We start from the raw sequence: 24,489 nt of genomic DNA on the forward strand, positions 1-24,489 counted from the left end.
TTTGCTGGTTGCTATTGTCCCGCTCTTTGCCTCCTTCAGATCTCTCTACCTCCTTCTAAGATCTTGAAGAAAGAAAGGATCAGATATCCATGTATTACATTGGCAATTCTCGAACTATAATGGTTATCATTACGAAAAACAAAATATCTGCTGGGTGCAGATAATAGATAGTTCTCTTACACATGTTCAACAGTTGTAAAGATAAACTTGGATGGTTTAGGGTTCTCGTATAAATTTTATGTTGGAGAGAATGTTTCAATTGACAGAGGAAAAAGCTGAAGCAATTAAAACAAACTTTTTGGAGTGGAGGAAACGAAGAGAATTTCCAACATCCTATGAAAAATTTTGACATCATAAGAAAAATTTACAAATCATGTGAGCGATCAAATGACCCTTCGATCTTTATAGGAGGAATAATTGTATAATTTTCAGGATAACTCGCAAAAAGTAAAGATAAAAGCAGACGAAAAAAGCATATTAAGTAATTTAACTTCAAATTCCTATTCTACACGACATTCGACTTTCTATAGGGACGACAAAATATTATCAAGTTATCAGAATTGTTGAACAAAGTTATCTGCTCTGGTGGTAAAATATTTTCAAAAGAACTTCAAGCATATTTCAAATTTACATACAATGAATATGCAAACACATAAAGAAAAAGAGTGTTGAATATTTTGCAAAAATGTCACAAACGTTCAAACAACGCCACAACAACGCCACAACACAAAAGAAAAACTTGGTTAAACTACCTTCTTTTTCTGTTTCCGATCATATCAGAACCTGAAGGAAAATTTCAAAATTTTTAGAACAAATACATAAGCTTCCACTCCAATATATCAAAATGACAGTTTCTTCTTAATGTATTCATGAAGATCATTGTCTAAAGAGCGGGTCCTTCCATACAAGTGCGCATGCGTAGCATGGTGGCAAACATTTAACAAAAGATGAAAAATCAATGCTACATATAAACACAATGGACAACCTGGTAGAAACGCTAGACAAAAATGAAAAGAATATTAGTATTTTCTTGGCTGCAAAAATTTTTATTGCTTATGATATACTTTCAAATAGAAATTCGTTTTCGGTGGAGTTAATAAGATTTTGATATTAACTTGGTATTCTACCATAACATTGAATTTGATTTAAACTACAGGATAACATGAAGTCACTAACCTATGTTAATAAAAATCCATCAACATGCAATAACAATGCAATTTATTTCCGCGAATGAGTTTATCAGAGTCACGAAAAAAAAATTAAATTTAAAGATGGCAAGGGACAATAAAAGCTCAGAGACAAATAAAACATTTTCAGACGAAAAATTAATGAGTGAACATAAGTTTTTGCATATACATAGTTATGTCGATGAATGAGAGCATAATAAATAAGAATCAAAATTGACATCTTTGAAATTTTATTGAGATAATTTCGCGCACGACCCTAAATTATTGTACAAATATTTGAAAAAGTATCCGGTACACACTAATCAAAAAGTGTGAATAAAAATTTAGGATTGTCTGAGTGTTGATTTGAGTTTTAATATATAAATATGATAGTCCAGAGTATAATTTTCCGTACAGCCATTACTATTACTTTCATACGGCTAATTTCGTAAAACTTTATTATAAATAACAAGATTGCGTATACATATTTCTATCAAAATTTTTCCTGGCAAATTTCTGACCATAATTTATGATAAATATAACTATAGATTTGCAACAGTAATTTAACTAATTATCTAGAGTGAAAGTTTCAGGACAGTTGATAACGTACTATTCAAAGCAGCAAGTTTGGAGTTTTACAAGTAAAGAACTCAAATAAAAATAACAAATCATACTCGTATATCCATATTGATTCAATGAAATCACAAACCATTCCTGGGGGATAGCAGAATCATTTATGTCTCATTTCACATCACGTATTTGAAGATTTATCATTATCATATTGAGCCGTACTTGCATTCGGGTTCATCTCATATGATGTCTGCTTCTCTATCCCATTGGGAACCGTGTTGTCTGTCGTGTCTCTTGCTATACCCTGTTCATAATTACCATCAATTGACTGGTTATGATATAAACTTGATTGATAATCAGAAGATTCATTTAAATCATGACTGGTTGTTGTTCTTGGTTGTGTATAGTTCAGCGGTACCGTACTATCTGTCGTGTCCCTTGAAATACTCTCCTGTCCATAATTACCATCTATTGGCTGGTTATAACGTAAACTCGACTGAAAATCAGTAGATTCATTTAAATCATGACTGGTTGTTGTTGTTGGTTGAGTTGAGTTCAGCTGAACAAGATACGAATCTGGTTTTGTAGAAACATCAGGGTTAGAGCTGCTAAAGAACGATTGAACACTTTGTAAAGATTCATTTCCATATGGCGGAGTAGTTTGGTTTGAGGTAAGACTAGGATACGGGATATTATTCCATTGAGAAGTAGAACGTGACAAATCTTCAGAAAAGTACTGTTTGTTTGGAAATATTGTTCAGTTTTTAAAGCGTACGACGAGTTCAATGCTGTATTCGATAAAGTTATTGTGGAGGAAGAATTTCTGGCGTTGCTGTCGACGTAATTTAACGGTTTCTTTGCATCCACCACGTCATTTACCAGAGAAAAATCATTTTCAAAGTTTTTATAATAATCATCTCGAGAATCATTCTTCCAAACTGCATTTTCATGTTCCTGGTTTGTTCCATCAACACCAAAATAATCTAGTTCATCATTCGTCGCCGATTGACCATTCTGATCTTCATTGAAAGATTTGAAGTCAACGATTGACCATTCTGATCTTCATTGAAAGATTTGGAAGTCAACGATTTACCATTCTGATCTTTGTTTAAAGAATTTGTTAGGTTCTTTAGCGCATTGGTCACTTGATTGTTTGTTGAGTCTCGCCATTTTCTGCTCTTGACAGCTGTGGTGCTAAGTTAGATGCAGCTTTCTCATTTGTCTCATCTTGATTCTGGCTAGTGGCTGATAATTTAACTGTTCAAAAAGTTAACAACTTTTTATGAATCTTAACGTCTTGCCATATTGTTATTAGTGCTTTGCAAACATGTGCTTTAAATATTTACGTCGTATTTCGATTAACGGCAGTCTGGTCTCTCACTGTTATAATGAAGTTTATTTTGCGAACAACACATCCGTAGGTCAGTTGACGTCAATTACGTAAAAACAAAACGAACATATATTACATACCAACACAATTTCCCCACAAGCCATCACGGTCGTAGTTACGCGTAACCGAGCACCACGGTTTTTCTGCGTCAGTGGTTGTGCATCTAAAATAATCGACACCACGATAGTTGAAGGGAAAGACACAACAAAAGTTTTCTCCATTGCCACCGTTCGTTTCCACGCCACATCTAACAGAAGAGGTCTCTGAAAATAGGGGGAAATGGGTAAAAATGTTTACGCTGCCGTATAAAACATCACTGTTGAAATACAATATTGTCAATTTCATTTTCTTATTCAACACCGACGTTCTTCATTACAAGAAATGTGAACAATGCATACCGTTGCCTGAACTGGGTAAACACTCGGGACAGCATTTCCAGCGTCTTTTTATTGGTCTACCGCAATTTAAATCAGGACATTCGAGTTTAGAGCACTTTATATCGCCATTATTGCAAAGACATTTTGGCACGCAGGGACCAGGTGACCATGTCTCACCGTGTTGATGAACTATACCGCTGTACTTGCAATCTGAATAGAAAACAATAATTTATATCTCCCCAAATGAAAGTATATATGTGATTAAAATGGACAAAACGATGCATTCTCAAGCTTAGTACAAGCAGTAAATCTTGCGTAATGCAAGTAAGGCGGTAGTTTCTATAGTAAGACGAGTGAAAACGATTTTTTATTTAATAATCCTTACATTTTTGACGAGAGGTACTGTCTGACAAATATGACGACAATGACATTTCTTTATCGAGATTATCCGGTGCAATACACAATCCACACATTTTCTTACAATTATCTTTCATCCAGATCTTGTTACACAAATTTGGATTATAGTATCTGCATGCATCCTCATCATGACACAATTTATCTGTACAAAAGAAAACGATGCACTGTTCTTTTCTCCAAAAAAAACCCCACCACCATAAGTATAAAAATGATATATAAATCTTAAAATAAGTTTCACTTTCTTTTATTTTTCATTCTCGCAAAATAAATTTACAGACTATAGCAATGACAATTCAGTGCAACCAAAGTACAGCGTACCATTAGATATAAACTAACTACAGAATTCATTAAAATCTAAGAAAGGTCTTATAAATATCACTTATATAATGAATAAGAAACTTTTCAAAAAGATGATATCATTCATAATTGTTCCATTGCTCGTTCCCAGGCTTACAGTGCAAGAACTTGATGTATTGGTACTTTCCTCTTACCCCGTGGATTGACCTTGGTAATGAATTTGGTACTGACCTTGGTTTTGACCTTGATGTTGATCCTTATCGTAGTCAGTTTCAACAGCAGTCTGAACATCTACTTCACCCTGATCTTGGTCTGGATCACGTGTATCCTCGACGTTTAACACTTCTTGATCAATGTGGCCTCCTTTCACTTCAATCTTCGGTTTCATTGGAGCGTCAGAATTACTCTTAGGTACAATTACATTAATATGCTCCTCCGTTGGATGAGAAATAACCTGCTTCAACAAGATTAACGGTTCACGTTTGACTCCATTGACGTCAGGAGGCACAATTGCTATTTTCTGTTCAATGGGTACATCCTTCTTCTTTGGAGCAATTTGGACAAGATATTTAACCACAGCCGGTTTATGAAGAATCTTCGGTAGCTCGAGGTACGTTGTCGTATAATTTCCATCGAGTGTCGCTTCCTTATTCGTCTCAGTTAACTTCCTATTATCGTCCACACGATTGGTGTCTAGAATGTTCGCTGTTGCTGATGACGATAGGTAGACTGATGCCGAATCATTATTTTCGGTTGTATATGGGTTGGGAATGTTTGACGTAGTTGTACCTTGAGGATTGTCCTGGTCCAAGTTGTATTGTTGAGAATTTTCGATGTCTTGGTTAAAATTTTCGTTTTTATAGTAGTCATCATACACATTGGAAGTGGATGAGTCTTGAGCAGTTGTCTGATCTTCAGTTGATGCACTTTCATCATATGAACTTGTCTGTTCACTAGAAGCATCGGAGTTGGTTTGTTCAGTGGAGCTAGTTTCGTAAGAAGTCACAGAAGGTGATTGGCTGAGTGCCTGTGACGAGTCGGTAGTTGTTTCAGTGGTTTCACTCGCATATTCATAAGACGGAGATAATGTTGTTTCTTGAGGTAGAGAGCTTACGTCACTCTGTATCTGAGTATTTTCAGTTGGTAGTTGTGTAGTTCCAGAGTCAGTATGTTGACTATTTTCACTTTGAGCATTAGATGAATAGCCTTGATCAGTTAAGGGGTTTTGGTCGGCAGCATAATTTTCATCGCTCGCTGATTTCAGATCGTACGTATTGGATCCAGAGAAGCCAGGAGTGTCGGTGAATGCTTCTGTCTGATCAGTTGAATAGTTAGGTTCGGATGTTGCTTCTGGGTAGCCATATGGTACGCTTTCTCGTTTCCTTGGTTTGTTGTTTTTATCAGGAGTTGGTCGAGGAAGTCCTAACGAATAAATGGATGTACTTCACTGATGCAAAAATTACCATAATTGGTGAGAGTGCAAGCAGTTTTCTTGCGTTTAGAAATAAATTTCGGTAAAGTAAACATATGTTGTCAGTCAGAAACACAACATGTAGAAAAATGCAATTGTAGCAATGGATGAACAAACCTTCTACGACGAGAAAAACTGCAAAAACTCTCCAGATTATGAAAATTTTCATTTCTTTGTAACTAACAATATATGTACAACCTAAAATGTTATGTAAGTGAGTAAGTTAGGAGTGTGGTACCACGAAAATGATTCACAAAGCTGTTCTCTCTTCATTTTTGTACTTAGTGAACAACGTTTGATAACTTTCAACGGGCGATTTTGTTCAATTGACAAAATATAACAGAACACTTGCAAAACAAATTTGATTTTATCAATGGTGTTTACAAAACAAGTTTATTAATCACGAATCTATACATGATTATACATCTAAAATTCCATACAATAATTAACTGTAGACAACAGCAAAGTAAATATCATGTAGCTGGGATACCTTGAAAATATTTCTTTTGATTTTTCCAGGGAGATGTAATCACTGGATTAAAAACATCTGAAACAAATTAAAGAGAGACTGACAAGCTTTATTGAACGGGTAACACGTGTAAAAGACAAAGAAAAAAGCAACACTTACCTGTTGGAACTTAATATTAACAATAGTCTAAAAAATCAACAACGACATAGCAAAATACTTTAGGCGAACAATAAACGAGAAAAAGTGTAAAAGATTCTTACGGTAAATTTATCAAAATATGAACACGAAAACACTACATATGAAAAATACACATTTAGTTGAAGAGATCTATGGTGCCACACCCCCACACATCTGTTTTAATCTTTTAGCTTTGCTGGTAGTGGAAAAGCATATTCTCGGATATATTTACATCTTAAGACCTTAAAAGCAATTCGATTGGTCAAATTTAATTTTTGTGAATTCGTGATCAATGGTATTGTTAAGAAGAAATTTTTGATTTAAAATTTAGAAACTATAATTTCTTTTCCAAACAACCACCATGAAGGTTTACTTAAAGCCGTACTATTACTACTATAGTGTCACGATTAGTGTGTATTTTCGAGATTCACAGAAAATACCAAAAAAATCTTTGAACAAATGCTCCACAGAGATCATAAAAGGAAATCAGAGCAATAATTTTATCATCGAATATATTGGAAAGAAAATAATCGTATTTGATTATCGATTAGCGCGTAGATTTAATTAGATTTTATCTGCTCAATATGTAATTTTAGTTAATTCAGATGGTACATTCATGGAAAATTTTAATTATCACAATGTTTGTGATATGAAAAGTTTGGTTTTATTACAAACGTTTATCTTTTTATGGCGATATAGCCAACTTTTGTACCAGTAAGCTCTAAAGTTGATACAATATTTTGCCACCTATAAATAATTGTTAGTTACTAATGCCATTTAAAACACACTTAGCAACACACAAGTTAAATGTTTAATGAAGTAATATACCTCAATAATTATTTTAGAATAATTACTATTCACACAATAAATAAATTTATGTCAACACAAATATCTGTACCATATACAATACCAATAAAGTCGATATGTACATTAAATTATTTGATAAATATATAAATAGATAAGCATAGAAATACCTACATTTCAAAGAAATATTTAACATACTTAATTTTTGTACACACAGGTCTGAAACATTGTAAGCAACACATCTTTTTCATGATTGAAATATTTCACAAATGACGCCTAAAAACACGGAAAATAAAGTGAAATTACTGTAAAAGGAATCTTTTTATCAAATATCAAGGATTATGATTAATTAATATGAATACTTTAAAATCTACAAAATCAACAAGAACACAACAAACGGTTAATTTTTAGCTAACATCATTTGTTGTGGTTACATAGTTTTAAGGTTTTTCGTTAAATCATTCAATAACCTTGATAATACGATCACAAAAGTTAAGAAGAACTTTGCATTTGTCATGGCATTCATTGTCATAATGTACAGAAAGGACATGCATACATGTATGATTATAACAGCTGTAACAGCGTTTAAACGCATTTATTTGTTGAGCATCACGTCAAGTCGTCGTTTTTGTATACGTACCTAACTATTGGAGGATGATTTTCTATATTTAGTTTCCAGTCTCTTGAAAGGCGAATCTTCTTCTGCATGTCTCTGCTTTCTCTTACGATAATCTCTAAAATACGTTTGTATGACGGATGCTGCATGTCGACTACGTTTAAATTGCTCGTGTTCTTTGCGGGCGCGATAACTGTTCTGAATGAAAACTGCCGCTTTCGTCATTTTTTTATACAAGGCAAACTGCAAAAAAATTAACAACATGAATTACTTCTTCACACTCTATATTAGCAATCATCATTGTGGAAAAGACGTGGACATTGCATCATGGTAAAACTAACAAATAACCAGGGTCCAACGATAGTCCAAAGTTTCAAAAAACAAGGCGTTTTGGCACGTAACTTGAATGAATAATAAAATGTTTCATACATTTATTTCATTACTCCATTAACTCCAATTTAATTTTGAAACTTTGCACTAGAAACGCATTAAAAAATTTGACCACTTGATTTCATACAATTTCACCGCAATACAAAGCATGTCGAGCTTTCTTGAGGTAGACTTTACGAGAGTTCACCTGTTTATAACGACGATAATAACTTTGAATGAGAACAGCCGCTTCTAACTCGTCAATGTGTTGTTTCTTACGAATCTGAAAATAAAACAAACGCACTTTAACACAAGAAAGTCCAATCTGGATTGAAAATTTCAAATGAACGTATAAGAAATGACACAAATATTACAATGCAACAGATGACTGTACACATGCCATTAAAACACATGGCGTTAATTAAATTTTTAGATAATAAAATAGAGACTTCATCGCGGCGACAAATTTAAAATTATTTTAAAAGGAGCAAATACCATTGAGAATGGTCAAAATAATAACGGAATAGTTCTTAATTCCCAATTTTCCTAATAAATGACAAAAGTGCTATTACGTTATTATTTTTATCATTCACTATGGTATTTGCTCTTTTTGAAACAATTTTTAAATTTTTAGAAGTTAATCTGTTATACGCGTTTATTTGATATAGGGGTTTATTCATTACAGGCATCTATTTGAGAGAGGCGATTGCTTAAATAACTACGGTGATCGTGTTTTTCAAAATCATCACAGTACCTTGAACTGTCTATAAGCATTTTGAATAACTTTGGCTGCTTGCAAAAGTTCTTTTTGTTCGACATCTGTAATTTTCATTCATATAATGATTTTAAACACAAAGCAACAAACAAAAAAAGACGAGCCACATACATACCAGTTAGAGTTAACTCGGAGAAATCTCTTTCAAGGAAATGTCGGGGTTTACTTAAGAACTCTTCGAATTCAGAGGTATCTGTCCCAGTTGATGAAGATGAGCTCTTCATAACTGGAGAAACAGGTGAATGACAAGACGGCGTAAGTACTGGGGATGAGTCTATTGAAAGAGTATCGAGATGTTGCACATGGTGCCTAAATTCTGCATCTGAAGCAATACATTTGTCTTGATTGTGCTCATCTTGTTGTACATCGGGGAAGTGGGAAAAGGTAAGTGAATAAGGTGCAGATTTGGTAGAGGTCTGGGGAGGAGATCTTGACCTTTCTTCAGCCTGTTCAATAAGGGTGCGAATTTCAACTAGAACTTTGCCGAGGGTATTAGGTCGATCTGAAAAAAAAACGTGCGTTGAAATTCCTTAACACTTTAACAATGTTAGCAATTAGTTAAAATACTTTTGGCTGTTGTGAAAATATTGTTTGTAAGTAATTTTATGTTTTTAAATATCATTTTGGCAACATACCGTCTGATGTCACATTGGCTGCTTCAAATCCCTCTGTATTCTCAGATACTCCATCAACACGTTCACATGTCAATGAATCAGTGGACATTGGCGACAGAGGCGTTTGCTCGTTTGGTGAGACCGAGCGATTGACGTAGGAGCTCCAGGGGGACTGGGGCGAGTTCTCCGTAATTAGTGAACTGAAAAAATAGCAAATTGAAAAAACTGAATTCTTAACGACATGTTTTACAAAACATACATTTGTCTTAAAATACATAACACCAACGGAATGAACTGTAATACATTACATGTCAAATTTAATGACTCACTTCATGTCTTTTTTACACATAAATGTATTCATTTTCTCCACCAAAGCAATGTTGCCCAGTTTCTCTGTGATCGTTTTAGCAGACCAGCCAAACTGATCACATATAGCATAAGAAGACGGTTCCCATTCTAGCAGCACCAAAGCTGCATCTTCATGACCACGAGCGCAAGCCCACATCAACGGTATTCGGCCAAAAGAATCTGTAGTGGTGGGTGACCACTCGGTAATATTTCTATTAAACATTGTAGACTTGTGAGTGGTTCCTGCATTTACCGCCAGCTGGGACGATGAATAAGTTCGGAGGAAGTGTATAAGTTTTGTATATCCAAGACCAGCAGCAAGATGTAATAATGTTATTCCATCGTTAGGTAAATCAGAAAGCTTCCTAGCCTCTGGTTTTCCAAGAAGCGCACGACATATTTCAAACAACCTATCTTCATACGTTACATCTTTTTTCATCACCACTTCTCCATCAACATCACCAACTATCCCCAACATCTTTTCAAGTCTCTCAATCTGCTTGAGTATCGTCTTTGTTAAATTTTCTTCACCTAAAGTCAACCAATCAGAGGCGGATGTTGAGGCACTTTCGCGCAGCCTATATTCAAATACACAAGTGTTACTGATGATGATGCCATTCCACGCGACTTGAAGAGACACAAGTCCAGGTTCATGCGGTGGACAGAAGCAACGCAAGACACCAGACTGGATTTTAGTTGCTGCTACAAAACAACCGTCAAATAGACAGGAATATGTGCCATTTTCATGAGACCAATCACCCAAAATTAAAACTTTACTTTCGCCTTCGCAATACGACCAATCCGGAGAATAGTCAGCAATTAGATTTTGTGAAAAATTTGGAACAGAAGATTTTGCAAGGTCTTCACCAAGTTGGGATGAATTTACGTTATTTGCATTTGAAAACTCACCAGGGCTTGGCAAAGACGCATCGTTTTTTATCAGTGAATCGTCCAAGTTCAATGTGACAGTATCAAGAGAGGTGTGAATGAGATCATTGTGAGACGAGCATGGGACTTCATTTGTTCCGTCAACACAAGAATTAACTTTTGAAACACATTCTTCCTTTCTTCCACGATCATTGCCAAGAGCTGTAGAGGTACATTGATGAACATCAGTAGCAAAACTATCCTCTACTTCCGTGAAATTTAATAGCGAAGGGGGACTGGGACTCATAAAATTGCCGAATGCCTGACAGTCAGTTGATATAACTTCAGTGGGACTACAAACAGTTCTGCCCACAACATCACTGCTGCAGAGAGTTGAATTTTTTGCAGAACCTTGTGATATTGTATTATTTCGAGCTGGGAATTGAGGAGTGTTGCAGGCGGTGATAAGGTCACGTGATATGACAGGCGAAGAAAACGTATTTGATGACGAAGAACATGAGATCACGGTAAGGTTATTTTTTAAGTGAGCTTCAAGCTCTGGAAGATTAGCAGGTGCGAAGTTCAGAAATTCATTTTCAAATATATTAGCATCGTTAGCGCTTATCAATAATTTATCATCAAATTCGCTACGACCTTCGTTGCTTTGAATCAAATTCATTCCATCGTAATCGAATACAATTGAATCATCATTCAACATAACGGTGTTTGCTTCCGAAGATGCTTGATCACTACTGGAATAAAAACAGCACGGGCCATGATCGAATTGTAAAGAACAATTTTCGTTATTGTTCGTCAATAAGCTTTGATCGCGTGTCACAGGGTAATTTATCAAGAGATTTTGGCCAATCTCATGGCAATGTATGTTACTGGACGTGCTTATTATTTGCTTTCGGGGTAGGTTGTAGTCAGAACGAGGAAAGCGATCTTCTGTACATATGTTTCCAGACGACTGCAGAGCAAGAACCTCTTGATACTTATGCATGGAATGTGACTCAGTTTCAGAGTTAGGCAAGCAGTCTCTTTGATCTACGATCACAGCACTATCGTCAACAAATGAAGAATTTTGTTGATGAAAAGTCTGTCTTTCAGAAAATGATTTTTCTTGGCCGGAAATACGTGATGTTGGCTCCAAAAATGTGTCAATTGAACGATTTGCTTCACGTGATTTTACACGTGAAGTCTGTTTGTTTATAGTAACTGCTACATTGGTTCGCGGATAATTAGTCGTCGTATACACGGAATTAGTCTCTGCGTAGCAGCTGTCACATTTAGCACATTTGTTTAATTGAGGAGAATCATGGAATGAACGAGTTGCTGTCAAAGACGCCGACTCTTTCTTCGTAGTGTTTCCCGACACCTTTTTATGTGTCCGTCTTGTTTTCGTTTTTCGCTCTTTATAGTTTTTCACCGATGCTACAAGCTTATTCACATCAAACAAAACAGTAATCTGAAAGACGCAACATAGGTTATAAAACATTGACTTAAGTCAGGGGTACAAAGAAAATGGTAACGAATAATTTTTCTACACTGATACAAAAATTGTTTTAGAGGTAACCAAATCTTAGTTTTGACAATTTTACAATGTATGTAAGCAATAAAAAACTCACAGGATTAGTTTCCACATCTCCTCTGACAGCCACTGAAAATCACAGAAACGATACAAGTACAATTTTAACATATAATATTGAGTGAACGTAGACTTAATGAACACAGAGAATCAATAACTCGATCAATAAAAATAGACTCGCTGAACTTTAGAGCTGAGCAGTTGACCAGAAAAAAGGTTCTTTGTTCATTTTTTATTCACTGAAAAGTTTACAGTCCAAAGAAACGATAGCTTGCTCGCTCAGTCACAAATTAATTGAAAATTAATCATAGAAAACGTAGCCAACTGCACCAACTCTCCAAATTCATGGTCATGGCAAAGACCAACTGTATGTACTAGTATCGATTATGGAGTAATTAGCTCGCTCAGTCAAAAAAATTTTCAGATAAATTAACTGCGCATGCGCAGTCTGCTTGAGTATGCACAGTCGACTTCACCAGCTGCCCAAGTTCGTGGTCATGGTAACGACTAACTGCATCTACTAGCACCAATTTTGAAGTAAATAGCATGCTTAGTAACAATTTAAAAGAGAAATCATCTGCGCATGCGCAGTCTGCTTGACCAATTGTTCGAGTTCATAGTCAAGAAACGACCAACTGGATCTACTAGCACCAATTTTGAAGTAAATAGCCTGCTTAGTAGCAATTTAATAGAGAAATCATCTGCGCATGCGCAGTCTGCTCGAGCATGCACGTTCCGCTTGACCAATTGTTCGAGTTCATAGTCAAGATAACGACCAACTGGATCTACTAGCACCAATTTTGGAGTAAATAGCTCGCTTAGTTGCAATTTAATAGAGAAATCATCTGCGCATGCGCTCGAGCATGCGCAGTCCACTCGACTAATTGTTCATAGTCATGGCAACGACTAACTATATGTACTTGCACTACATTTGTGGCAATTAGCTCACTTAGAAGCAAATTATCAAAGAAATCATCTGGGCATGCGCACTAGTGACATTAATAATACCACAACTTTCGTAAGCCTTTAAATTTTGGTATATATATATATAAAGCTAAAACTTCATATAGTAGATGTCAACTAGCAGTGGAAGCTGGGTGCGATATGTATGCAGTGGCTTAGGGGTCCAGACGTTTCGGGTCGCGACCGCATTCTCCCTGCGTACCCTGAGCAAAGCCTATCGCAGGTGATCTCAGGGTCTGATGGGCGGAAGCTTGCTATTGCATCTCCCAAGTAGGATAGCGTGGAGGGGCCGAAATCTCCTACCGAAACGTTAACATGCGGCGTTCTAGTGCCTTACGCTTAACAAGGTATCGGGAAGCATGGCCCGAAAACGGGGTTTTTTGCTTTCGAATTTTATCTTTTTGTTCTTCTAATAAATACAAGAGTTCTTCCAATAAAATAAACCAAGCAATGTTTCAATTAACTTCTTCTGACACTGTGCCTTTTTCTGACACTTATAATTAAAGACAACCTCAAACATGATTAATACAATTTTTATTGGTTCATATCTTTCTGATTAACTCTCTCGTTTACTGTTTCTCACGAGCAAACCATCCATGGGCTTCATGTATAAAAAGGATTATCTGGTTCCCTCAATTAAATGCTCAACTATCTCGGGGTATATGGAGGCATGGACCGAAAAAGGGATTTTTTGTTTTCAAAATTTGTCTTTTTTCTTTACAAGAATTCTTCCCATAAAAACTACAACATCCAAAGATACTGCAAATGTTCAAACAATTTCTGCCTTTTTGACTTATAATCTAAACCAACTTTAAGCATGTTCATGTTTATACGTTTTTTACTTGTTACTTTTTACAAGGTAACTCGTAAAGAGCGAAAATCAAACCGTACCAAACCAAATTGAATTTGTGCGATTGCATTTATTTAAGTATTGCATTTACTTACTAATTGGTTGCAATTGACTCTTCAATTCTTGATCACTCAATGCTTTGTAAGGTAGCAAAGACACAACAAGATTGTCAAAAGTTATATTTTTATCAGGTATATTGAGATAATGAACAAGAACAATGTCAGGATTCTAGGAAAGAAACAATCCAACAATAAGCAAGTACTCCTTAATAATTGTTATTGGATAATTTAAGTCCCTCGTTGCTCCTTGTTCCTACGTGGGAGCCTTGGGAGATAATCATTTACTGTATTAACCCCTCACTACTCCTTTATCTCCACATGACCTTTGCCTTTATGTTCACTTTTAGTTATTAAATTATCAACCCTTCCCCCCACCTTATCTCCGCATGGCCTTATATTCACCTTTAATTTTTACAGTATTAACTCTTCACCCCACCTTATCTCCGCATGGCCTTATATTCACCTTTAATTTTTACAGTATTAACTCTTCCCCCCACCTTATCTCCGCATGGCCTTATATTCACCTTTAATTTTTACAGTATTAACTCTTCCCCCCACCTTATCTCTGCATGGCCTTATATTCACCTTTAATTTTTACAGTATTAACTCTTCCCCCCACCTTATCTCTGCATGGCCTTATATTCACCTTTAATTTTTACAGTATTAACTCTTCCCCCACCTTATCTCCGCATGGCCTTAAATTGACCTTAAATTTTACAGTATTAACGCTTCCCCCCACCTTATCTCCGCATGGCCTTATATTCACCTTTAATTTTTACAGTATTACCTCTCCCCACCTTATCTCCGCATGGCCTTATATTCACCTTTAATTTTTACAGTATTAACTCTTCCCCCACCTTATCTCCGCATGGCCTTAAATTGACCTTAAATTTTACAGTATTAACGCTTCCCCACCTTATCTCCATGGCCTTATATTCACCTTTAATTTTTACAGTATTACCTCTTCCCCACCTTATCTCCGCATGGCCTTATATTCACCTTTAATTTTTACAGTATTAACTCTTCCCCCCCACCTTATCTCCACCTGACCTATAAGCCATGTAAATAATAACATTCACGTAGACAGGCAGACTAATATAAATTTTGCAAGAATACTATTTCTTAAGTTACCTCTAATAACCAATAGCACCGTCGATGAAAGGTGGGAACCAGTGCTGAATGCACATATGAACAATAAATACACTAGCAAAAGATAATTTAAACTTTTCAGACAAAAGAAATAATGCTCATCAAGTATGTATGTAAAACTCTCTCTACCCACTTCATGTCTATAAAAAACTGACCTCAATGCCTCGAATACGAAGACTTGAATGATCAACTCTAGCTGAAGACTTGCTATTTTTTCTAGTTTTCCAAAAGTATTTGTCATTTTGATAGGATTTCGTCTGTGTAGATAAACAATAAAAAATGTGACATGTTTTCAAGGAGATTGAAAATATTAGTCAATAATTGATTGTTAAACCTTTAAGTTACTTCTGTTGTATAATAAAATTGAGCCATTTGGAGGCCTAGGGAGAAAATGAGAAAAACAACCACTGGTAACCATGAATGTTTATCACACCAAAGATAGAAAAACAACCACTGGCAACCATGAATGTTTATCACACCAAAGATAGAAAAACAACCACTGGTAACCATGAATGTTTATCACACCAAAGATAGAAAAACAACCACTGGTAACCATGAATGTTTATCACACCAAAGATAGAAAAACAACCACTGGTAACCATGAATGTTTATCACACCAAGGATAAAATGTTAACTTGTAGAATGTTGAACATAAGTATTTGCCATCAATTCAATATTAAAAAACCAAGATCAAGAATTTCACTCATATCACTAATGATTTTATTCAATCAGTTGAGGGAAAGGACTGAAATATTAATTTTAATTCACAAATTTTCCTAAAGTACTCATGCTCACAGTAACATTGAAGCAAAATGCACTCATGAGTCTATAGACTCAACCATTTAAGCAATGTGTGACAATACAACAATCAAAAAAGTTGAGAGTTGATAAGAAAGTTACTTATAAATTTAAAAATTGATCATAAAAGTATTTGTGGTTACCTTATTTTAACCTCATTTTGAAGCCAGTTATTGTGATGTTCCAAGCTTGTAAGAATAACAAATACTTCCTAAAATATGAATATTATTTTCATTTTCTGATAGCTGATTTACTACATTTGATAAAATGCATTTTTTTCATAAAATGTGCAAAATAAAGTCTAAGATTTTTGGTGGGGTACATTTCACATTAAATGAAATTTTCATAAAAATTTTTCCACTCCATGAACAAAAAAAAAACAAACAACATACAACAAAACTGTACAATAATTATAAAATAAACACAAAACGTGTGCGGTGACTGGTCAATAGCAGTGCTTGCCTTTGCTGGTGCAAATCAATCTGAACTCAACGAATCAAATCAATGAATCAATCAAAGAGAATTTAAAAATCAATTATGAATTCCTTTTTAGAAGAAAAGTTAAAATGTTTGTTTGAAGTTTATCTGTTTTGCGATATTTTAATTTTATAAAAGAAATAAAAGATGTTTTTTGTGTGCTATTCTTACCTTGGAGATGTTTGTAAGAACTCTCCAGCAGGTGCAACCCTTGACCTTTCGTCTAGGGCTTGCACTCATCAGCTTAAAAATTATCTCAAGTCTCCTCAGTTTGCATAAGCCTATGCAAACACAATAAACATCTTTTATTTCTTAAATATTATTGAATGTTAAGTTTGTGCTACTATTTATATCTAGTTCTTCAACAGGCATATTATCATAATTGTTTTTTATAGTATGTCAATTATACTAGAATAAAAAACGCTTTATCTATGAGTACTTATATCATAATGCTTTCACAAGCTGTGAAGTTTTATAGCAGTGTTTTCACACTACCATCTAATAAAAGGTCCTTTTGCCTATTGGACAAAAGCAGTTAACAATCTTAGTAAAATTGTTTGGTTTGCCTTGTTGTATTAACAGATAAACGTTCAAGTTGACATAACACAAACATCTTATCTACTATAGATAGTGAAGTGCATTTGCATCACAGACAGGAAAACGCAGTTAGTTATAATTGGTATGAAATACAAAAAAATACACCTGTTCTAAAAGCTTTGGCAACGATAATTAAAAACAAAAACATAGAACGCTTGGCTAAAAAAAAAACGCTAGCTACTCAAGTCATTTGAAACTTTAAACTAAATGCGAAACGGTCAATTTGTTTTGAACGTAAATACGTGTTTTCATAAAAATAATGTTAGAGATATCGTAAAAGACCATTATTTTTGTAGTTGTTTTGCAGGTAATCTATTTATAATGAAAATAGAAAGAAATTAGATAGAAATTAATTCTACATTAAGACTCGTGTCCGCCTATTCGTCATTACGAGCAATTTAGATTTAAATGTTCTACAAATTCGAGGATAAAACAGCGTTACAAAAATCCATAACCATAAGTAAAATATTCAACTTTGTTTATAGTCATTTACTTCTAAGAATCGCATCGAAATAAGCAACTATGAAACAGCTCTTGTAAAGAGGGCTATGAACAGAACAGAACGACAATTAAAATTACTATGCTTCTATGTAGTATGTATTAAGATGTGTAGAATGAACAGTTCCTTTCTTCGCCATGAAACAAAAATAAAACACTAATTGAAACTAAGCACAATGCAATACTACTGAAGGCAATCACATATATCAAAACCGTCGCCCATATTCTACACTTACTTCGTTAGAATTCCATCGAAATTGATATTCTGGAAGTTTATCAACCGTCCCAAGCGAATTCAAAACTCCAGAGAAGCTAAACGTCGTCGATTTTCGTTCGTACTCTGATGGACTTTTTCCATGAGTAGTCGATGTTTGCAGCATTCCAAAAAAATAGATGCAAGTTAACAAGCTTAACTTTACGTGGCATTCGCTTCCCACGTCGTTTGATGGTTTTGACTTCTTGCTTCATTCATCATCTTAGCCGTTCAATAGTAAAAACCCACATTTTCTTTCCAACACTTATAAATTTTTTATAAGTAAACAGAAACCTTCGTTTTCATTCCCAACATGAGCATGAGTTCCCTGAGACGACTGTAGCCATTGTACAGCGGTCCCTTTCAAAACGACATGAGTTCGACCGTCAATGATAATGACTATAAATATCATTTGCTGAAAAATAAGAAAAAGGTTATTTGTTTTTGTATAAATTATGGACTGTTGTGAATCGAAGAAATAATTCAACGGTGGTGTAGTAAACATTTCTTGTTTTAAATTCAAATATGGACTTGTTTGAAGATTTACCTCCCCCAGGTAACATAAATAAAAATAAATACACTGTGCCTATTTAGCCGGCAGCCTGTCAGTAATGCAAATGTACCAAATGGCCGGCATGTTGGTAGTACAAAACCATGCGATTTTACATTTTTTCGGTGGTGGCTCGTTTGGCCTAATGGATAGTGTGTGATGAACATACGTCGTGCTTCCTCGCTTGATTCCCGCTTGGGCCTCGTTTATTTTGTGATCATGTTTTCTCTCTCGAAATCAATTTATTTTTTTAATAGAATGTGGTTAGGTGTAGGGTCAGGGTCAGGCTTTATTTTAGTTTTGAAACATAAATAGCGAACAAAAGAAACTGCCAGTCATTTAGTACATTTGCAATACTGACCGGCTGCCGGCCAAATAGTGCAGGCAACAATTCCTACTGCTAGGATTCTTCATATATATTCTCGATTTGTTGTTACTAGACTCAAAAATCGCAAATGAAGATAGCAGCCTTTTTGGTAATCTTCCAGAGCTCAAAGCGGTAAAGCGAAAATCAGAAAGTGAAGATGAAAACCAACCTAGTCAAAAGCGTAAATTACATGGCAATGGTAAATTTTTACTTTAACTGGTGAAGTGTTGATATTTTATAACATAAATTATTTAATTCCATATTCAACAGTGATGGTTCTTACTTTCAAATGAACATGATCATGCATTTGACTTTACACAATAAAATATATAAAATAAATGTGTGATATTGTTAGTATCTAAGATCCACTGTCCGTGTTAGCCAAACAGGAAAGTTTTGTAAACTGTACAACCAAGATTTGATATATCTATTCATAAAAGCCTAGTTTTCTCAAATTTTCTCAAGTGCACACTACAAACTTTCCAGTCTTGTATGCTTTCTAAGTTTTAGTATTTTATGTAGTGAAATTTCAGCTAAAAGGTTTTGTAACAGAAAGAATGGGTGAAAGAGAGGACATGCAAGATGCTCATGTTGTCTTAGATGATTTCACAACAGAATTTAAAGATCTTGATATACCATCTGATATGTAAGAATTCTGACTTTATAGGACATGTATGAAAAAAAAATCTCAGTTAAATACAATGTTGTATGTTATAAACTATGACTAATAATGTCATATATGAAGTTAGCATTATCTAGACATAAATATTTACTACCTTCACAATGCTTATTGCTTGTACAAGACTCTACATATTCATGATGATTAATCTTTTGTCATTTTAGTTCCAGACTTGCTTACTACGCAATATTTGATGGACATGCTGGTGCAGAAGCAGCCAAATTTGCAGCAAATAATTTACACAAGAATATTGTTCAAAAATTTCCAAAAGGTTGAGCTCCTGAAAGTGGAAAACGAAAAGAAATTTTTCACTGTCCTTATAAAGAAGGTCCAGCGAGACCTTCATTCTTCAATTTGACACTGTTCATTTGTTCAATATTTCTGAGCGTTAATTCTACCTGTATTGATATGAATGTATTAACATTAGGTTTCGCGACAAAACTGTTACATTGTTGTATGTTTTTAGGAGACGTTGTGAATAAAGATAAAGAAATTAAGCGGTGTTTGATAGACGCGTATCGTAAAACGGACGAAGAATTTTTGCAGGAAGCAAGCAAACAGTACGTTTGGCTAATAAAGGGTTTACCCATTATATTGGTTAAAAACATGACCATTTACTGGTTTGAGTTTCATTGCTTCATGCAACGTCACAACTTTACCTAGCAACGTAGCCGTCATGACGTCACATGAATTAGAAATAGTCTAAAACAATACTTTCAACTTACCATGAAATCGTCAAATCAAGTGAATGTGTATCCTGTATTGTTCTTATGGGCTCAATGTTTGAGATTATGTCAATTTCTATAATGAAACGATTATTCCAGGAACCCAGTATTAAAAGATGGTTCCACAGCTGTTTCAATATTGGTGATCAATGATATTCTTTACGTGGCAAACCTGGGAGATAGTAAGGTAAAGTTCTATTGAAAAGACTGGTGGGAAACCTGGGAGATAGTAAGGTAAAGTTCTATTGATAACCTTGATGGGACAATGGGAAGCCGAGCACTAGTTTTACGACAAAAGACCTTATCAAATATTTCATAAACACAAACTAGGCATTGCTTTGTCGAAGTTCAGAAGAAGGAAAACACAGCGTTCTTTCTCTGACAAAAGATCACTCCCCAACACAGGTTAGTAACCTACTGAAACTTTCCCATAAACAACTTTTCAGAAAATATAGGGCGATGATATCTTCAATTTAATAGTATGAAGAACGACTTCGCATCCAAAAGGCTGGTGGAAATGTGCGGTAAATATTGAGTTGTTGTTTTTAGTTATTCTCGCCATACATGGTCTGAAACAAAAAAGTAACTTCGTCAAGGTCTATCAATCAGGTTAAAACAAAGTTTAGCATTTGCACGTACCTTATGAGACAATCCTAATGACAAAGAGCAAAACATCGTTTGTACTTTAGAGATGGACGAGTGCTTGGTATTCTTGAGGTCTCGCGTTCTTTTGGCGATGGTCGTTTTAAGGGATGTGGTGTTATAGCCACGCCTGATGTTTTGAGATGTTCTCTCACAGAAAAAGACAAGTATAACAAGACATATAAAATAAAATGTGATTTCCTATGAACGTAAACGTATTTCATCGGGAGTGTGGGGAAAGGGAGGGTGATAAAATCAAGGCATCTAGAGGTTTACAGCGAATTTCATTTGTCGATGCGTTCACTCTATCTTCGCTCATATTAATGTCGTTATTTTACAACTAAATTCATAAAGTTTGATTTCTCTTTGACAAAATCATATTCTTTTGATGGTTTTCCTATAATCTTAAAGGTTTTTGTTATTGGCATGTGATGGATTGTGGAAAGGTTTTGAAGTGGACGAAGCTTTGAAGTACATCAATAATATTTTAGAGGTTTGGTACAAATTGTGAATTTGAGCTTGTTATAAAGTTATTAAAATTTCTCACAAGTTATCATCGAATTTGTTCTTACACCGAGTAGAAAGAAATGCCAAAAGTTCCAAACGGTAAGAAGTCTCTTTAAATATACATTTTTTTCATCTTATTTGATGCTGTTCTGATTTTGAGAGCAGTTTGAATTCACGAAAAACAAACACTTCTAAATCGTGTTTTAGCAACATCTGAAGAGGAAGAAGAAACAAATGTTTTTGAAATTGCGTGCAGTCGTATTGCTGGTGATGCCATAAGGAAAGGAAGTTCAGACAACGTCACTGTTATGTTGGTGGAAATAAAAAGCAAATCGAAGGAGTTAATATAGAGAACAAATACTTTGAATAAAATCTTCTAAATTTTAAACAAAAAAATAACGAGTTTAATTTCTCACCATCCGCAAAACACAAAGACCTTTACGCACCATAACTGCATCACTTTCACACATCATGCATTAAGGTGCTTACATGTCCGTCCAAAGACTGTTACTCATGGAGTTGTACAGTGTTTCTTAGGAAATGGCTCAAGCCAACGAATTGTTCAAAAACATTTAGGATGCTGCCATCTTTATGTTTTCTATCTCTGCTTCAAGATCTGCACAAGCTCTCTCAATTTCATAATTCTTGCTGACAAGTCCATTCCAGCTAGTGACAAGAATAAACATATATTATTTTCATTAAGATGAATAAATGTATACAAATGTCTGCTTTTTCCACTTTACCTCTCCTCTAAGCTTCGTAAATCCCTGCCAGCAGATATCTTTAATCAAATAATTGAAAATGAATGTCCATTTATTGATGAATTCTTGAACATGATTAAATATTAATATCTTATGTATAATGTAGTTTCTGAACATTGTTCAAAACCTGTGTGATACAAGCAACAACAAAAATTATCTAGTTTTCCTCACTTGATCACTTTTTCTTTGCCAGTTGATTTGTTGAATTTCTTTTCTAAAAATTAAAGAAACCATCACATGATACTGGTTATTTCTTTACTATAAATAAATTAAAATTGGTTCATTTCTGATCAGAATTTCTCATTACATTCCTGAAGGAACCACCAATGTAAACTATATAAATCTGTCAATTTCAATGATTTACCTTATTTCCAGTAACTTCTTTTGTTGTTCCTGCACCATTTCAGCAATTGTGTCATTATGTAATCTCCAAGACTGACTCCCGTATGTTGATAAAAGCTCCAAATTACAAATTCTGTAATTTTAGATAAGTAATGAAAAGGCAAAAACACACTCCAAAATTTCACGGAAAAGACCTATGGTTAAAAATTATTTCTTTATAGAACATACAACTAGGGATCCAAGATTAATGTAGTCATGTATCCTCATATGTAGTCATGTATCCTTCTCATATGTAGTCATGTATCCTTCTCATATGTAGTCATGTATCCTTCTCATATGTAGTCATGTATCCTTCTCATATGTAGTCATGTATCCTTCTCATATGTAGTCATGTATCCTTCTCATATGTAGTCATGTATCCTTCTCATATTAATTTGTTTATTATACACATATCAATACCAGTACAGCAAACTTTGCACAAAAATCATGCTTGTTTAAAAAATCAAAGCTACACTTATAAGTTTGCATGCTTACACATTATTCATCATTCCAAAACACCATATCTTAGTTTACAAACAAGTCACAATTACCTGGTAGCTTGATGCTCTAATTGAGAAAATGAATTGTTGACAGCTTCTTGCCAAGCAGTTAGATCATTTTTTTGAACAGTAGATGGAAGTGGAAGCTCATATCTACATTGTTCAAGTGACAAGTGTAAACATTAAACTCCATCTTCTCTACACTATTAAATAACTACATTTTTATACCTTTTCATGCTGAGTAAATCCATTGGTTGCCTCTTATTTATTCGATCAAACTCATTTTTTAGGATAGGAGTCTGTTTCAAAGAAATACAACATGAAAACATACAATATTACTTTGCAAGCAAAAGCATTTTGTTAACAATGATTTTAAGTTTTCTTACCAAAAACTTGTCAAGTACAACAGGGGGTAGATGTTCAAGATACTTCTTTGATCCCCTGTATCTCTTTGTTTCTTCATCAATCAATTGATTCACCTACGTATGTAGAATTCATTGTAAAAGTTAGCTCAACCATTTTAATGGGCTAAATGACATAAATTAGATCATACTCCAAGTAAGTACATCAACAGCATGCTGTCTGCTGTGTGAATGTGTCACATGACAAAGAAAATCTTACAAGTGCGGAGTGAACAACTGCTTTGATGCCAATTAAATGATTTTAGCAGTTTCGTGAGTCATAGAGGGAGATTCAAACAATATAAAGCACATGAGAGATACATAAATAAGTAATACAACCATTTCAATTTCTGAATTTCATAAACCATACATAATAATAAACCAAATTTAACCATGTATTTGTCGTTGAAAACTTCTCCGCTAACAAGCTGTTTCCAAACTAAAACAGCTATACAATAAAACATAAATTTCGTATTTGACTCATACCATCTCTCTCACTTCGGGTCTTTCATAACCTTGATCGTAGTAAGGTAAGGCATCTGGCGTTACTTCGTGACTAATCGTCGCCATGTTGGAAGTTAAAACCACAATTCACATGCACAATAACAAATGGCAATGACGTAATATACATATATAGTATTTTATATCTGATTGTATTTTAATGAATTATTATTATACTATTATTATATTATTAGTATTTATAGCTTGTGTTTATAACACCAAATAAGATTAACATTTCTATTTCATTCAGCAAGAGATTAAATACTCATTGATTAAAGACACGGTTCCAGCATTTCTACCATTGATATCCAGGTAAAAAATACGGTATTCAAGGCTGAAAAATATTGATCCAGCATCAACTGAACACTGCTAGCAAGTTCACACATGCGCATACTTGCCTCGTTATAAGAGCGTTTAAGCATGATTGATTAGACATAACATGATTTTCGCAAAAAAGATCTGGAGTAAAGAATAAACGACCCAAAATTTGCCTCAGAAGCCATTTTTATTCGAATT

General features: G+C 34.6%; 4 protein-coding genes and 1 long non-coding RNA gene across 6 annotated transcripts; 1 reads left to right on the forward strand and 4 right to left on the reverse strand.

Annotated features, from left to right (window-relative positions):
* Nucleotides 1-1,400: 1,400 nt before the first annotated feature.
* On the reverse strand, nucleotides 1,401-6,597 carry LOC124444299. Its single transcript, XM_046994881.1, has 7 exons — nucleotides 6,179-6,597; nucleotides 5,806-5,886; nucleotides 4,449-5,639; nucleotides 3,889-4,062; nucleotides 3,525-3,713; nucleotides 3,207-3,389; nucleotides 1,401-2,993 (listed from the first exon to the last, which is right to left on the reverse strand). Exons 2-7 carry the CDS (start codon nucleotides 5,855-5,857, stop codon nucleotides 2,878-2,880), a joined length of 1,905 nt encoding a protein of 634 aa, XP_046850837.1. The 5' UTR covers nucleotides 5,858-5,886; nucleotides 6,179-6,597; the 3' UTR covers nucleotides 1,401-2,877.
* A 525-nt stretch (nucleotides 6,598-7,122) lies between these two features.
* Nucleotides 7,123-18,360, reverse strand: LOC124444295 (calmodulin-binding transcription activator 1-like). Of its 2 annotated transcripts, XM_046994875.1 has the most exons (14): nucleotides 17,943-18,360; nucleotides 16,278-16,345; nucleotides 15,671-15,716; nucleotides 15,492-15,593; nucleotides 15,319-15,390; nucleotides 14,224-14,356; nucleotides 12,356-12,387; nucleotides 9,842-12,195; nucleotides 9,534-9,712; nucleotides 9,014-9,400; nucleotides 8,878-8,942; nucleotides 8,332-8,406; nucleotides 7,779-7,997; nucleotides 7,123-7,414 (listed from the first exon to the last, which is right to left on the reverse strand). In XM_046994875.1, the coding sequence occupies exons 1-13, from the start codon at nucleotides 18,084-18,086 to the stop codon at nucleotides 7,779-7,781; spliced, it is 3,876 nt and encodes a 1,291-aa protein (XP_046850831.1). In that variant the 5' UTR covers nucleotides 18,087-18,360; the 3' UTR covers nucleotides 7,123-7,414. The 2 variants fall into 2 exon arrangements, with proteins under 2 accessions (XP_046850831.1, XP_046850832.1); XM_046994876.1 differs by lacking the exon at nucleotides 15,671-15,716 and having other exon boundaries at nucleotides 17,943-17,981.
* Nucleotides 14,849-15,094, reverse strand: LOC124444302. Its single transcript, XR_006947933.1, has 2 exons — nucleotides 14,985-15,094; nucleotides 14,849-14,926 (listed from the first exon to the last, which is right to left on the reverse strand). It is a non-coding gene; the product is annotated as an uncharacterized LOC124444302 (long non-coding RNA).
* On the forward strand, nucleotides 18,313-21,825 carry LOC124444300 (integrin-linked kinase-associated serine/threonine phosphatase 2C-like). Its single transcript, XM_046994883.1, has 12 exons — nucleotides 18,313-18,515; nucleotides 18,950-19,075; nucleotides 19,399-19,522; nucleotides 19,720-19,826; nucleotides 20,022-20,115; nucleotides 20,380-20,467; nucleotides 20,611-20,685; nucleotides 20,761-20,804; nucleotides 20,970-21,089; nucleotides 21,334-21,415; nucleotides 21,504-21,528; nucleotides 21,637-21,825. The coding sequence occupies exons 1-12, from the start codon at nucleotides 18,485-18,487 to the stop codon at nucleotides 21,777-21,779; spliced, it is 1,059 nt and encodes a 352-aa protein (XP_046850839.1). The 5' UTR covers nucleotides 18,313-18,484; the 3' UTR covers nucleotides 21,780-21,825.
* Nucleotides 21,811-24,071, reverse strand: LOC124444301 (pre-mRNA-splicing factor SPF27-like). The gene is made up of 8 exons (XM_046994884.1): nucleotides 23,959-24,071; nucleotides 23,458-23,550; nucleotides 23,300-23,370; nucleotides 23,123-23,224; nucleotides 22,555-22,665; nucleotides 22,362-22,404; nucleotides 22,173-22,210; nucleotides 21,811-22,095 (listed from the first exon to the last, which is right to left on the reverse strand). Exons 1-8 carry the CDS (start codon nucleotides 24,040-24,042, stop codon nucleotides 22,002-22,004), a joined length of 636 nt encoding a protein of 211 aa, XP_046850840.1. The 5' UTR covers nucleotides 24,043-24,071; the 3' UTR covers nucleotides 21,811-22,001.
* Nucleotides 24,072-24,489: the final 418 nt, after the last annotated feature.

The sequence above is a fragment of the Xenia sp. Carnegie-2017 genome, unplaced genomic scaffold (assembly GCF_021976095.1).
Source record: "Xenia sp. Carnegie-2017 unplaced genomic scaffold, XeniaSp_v1 HiC_scaffold_21, whole genome shotgun sequence".
Taxonomy (NCBI): domain Eukaryota; kingdom Metazoa; phylum Cnidaria; class Anthozoa; order Malacalcyonacea; family Xeniidae; genus Xenia; species Xenia sp. Carnegie-2017.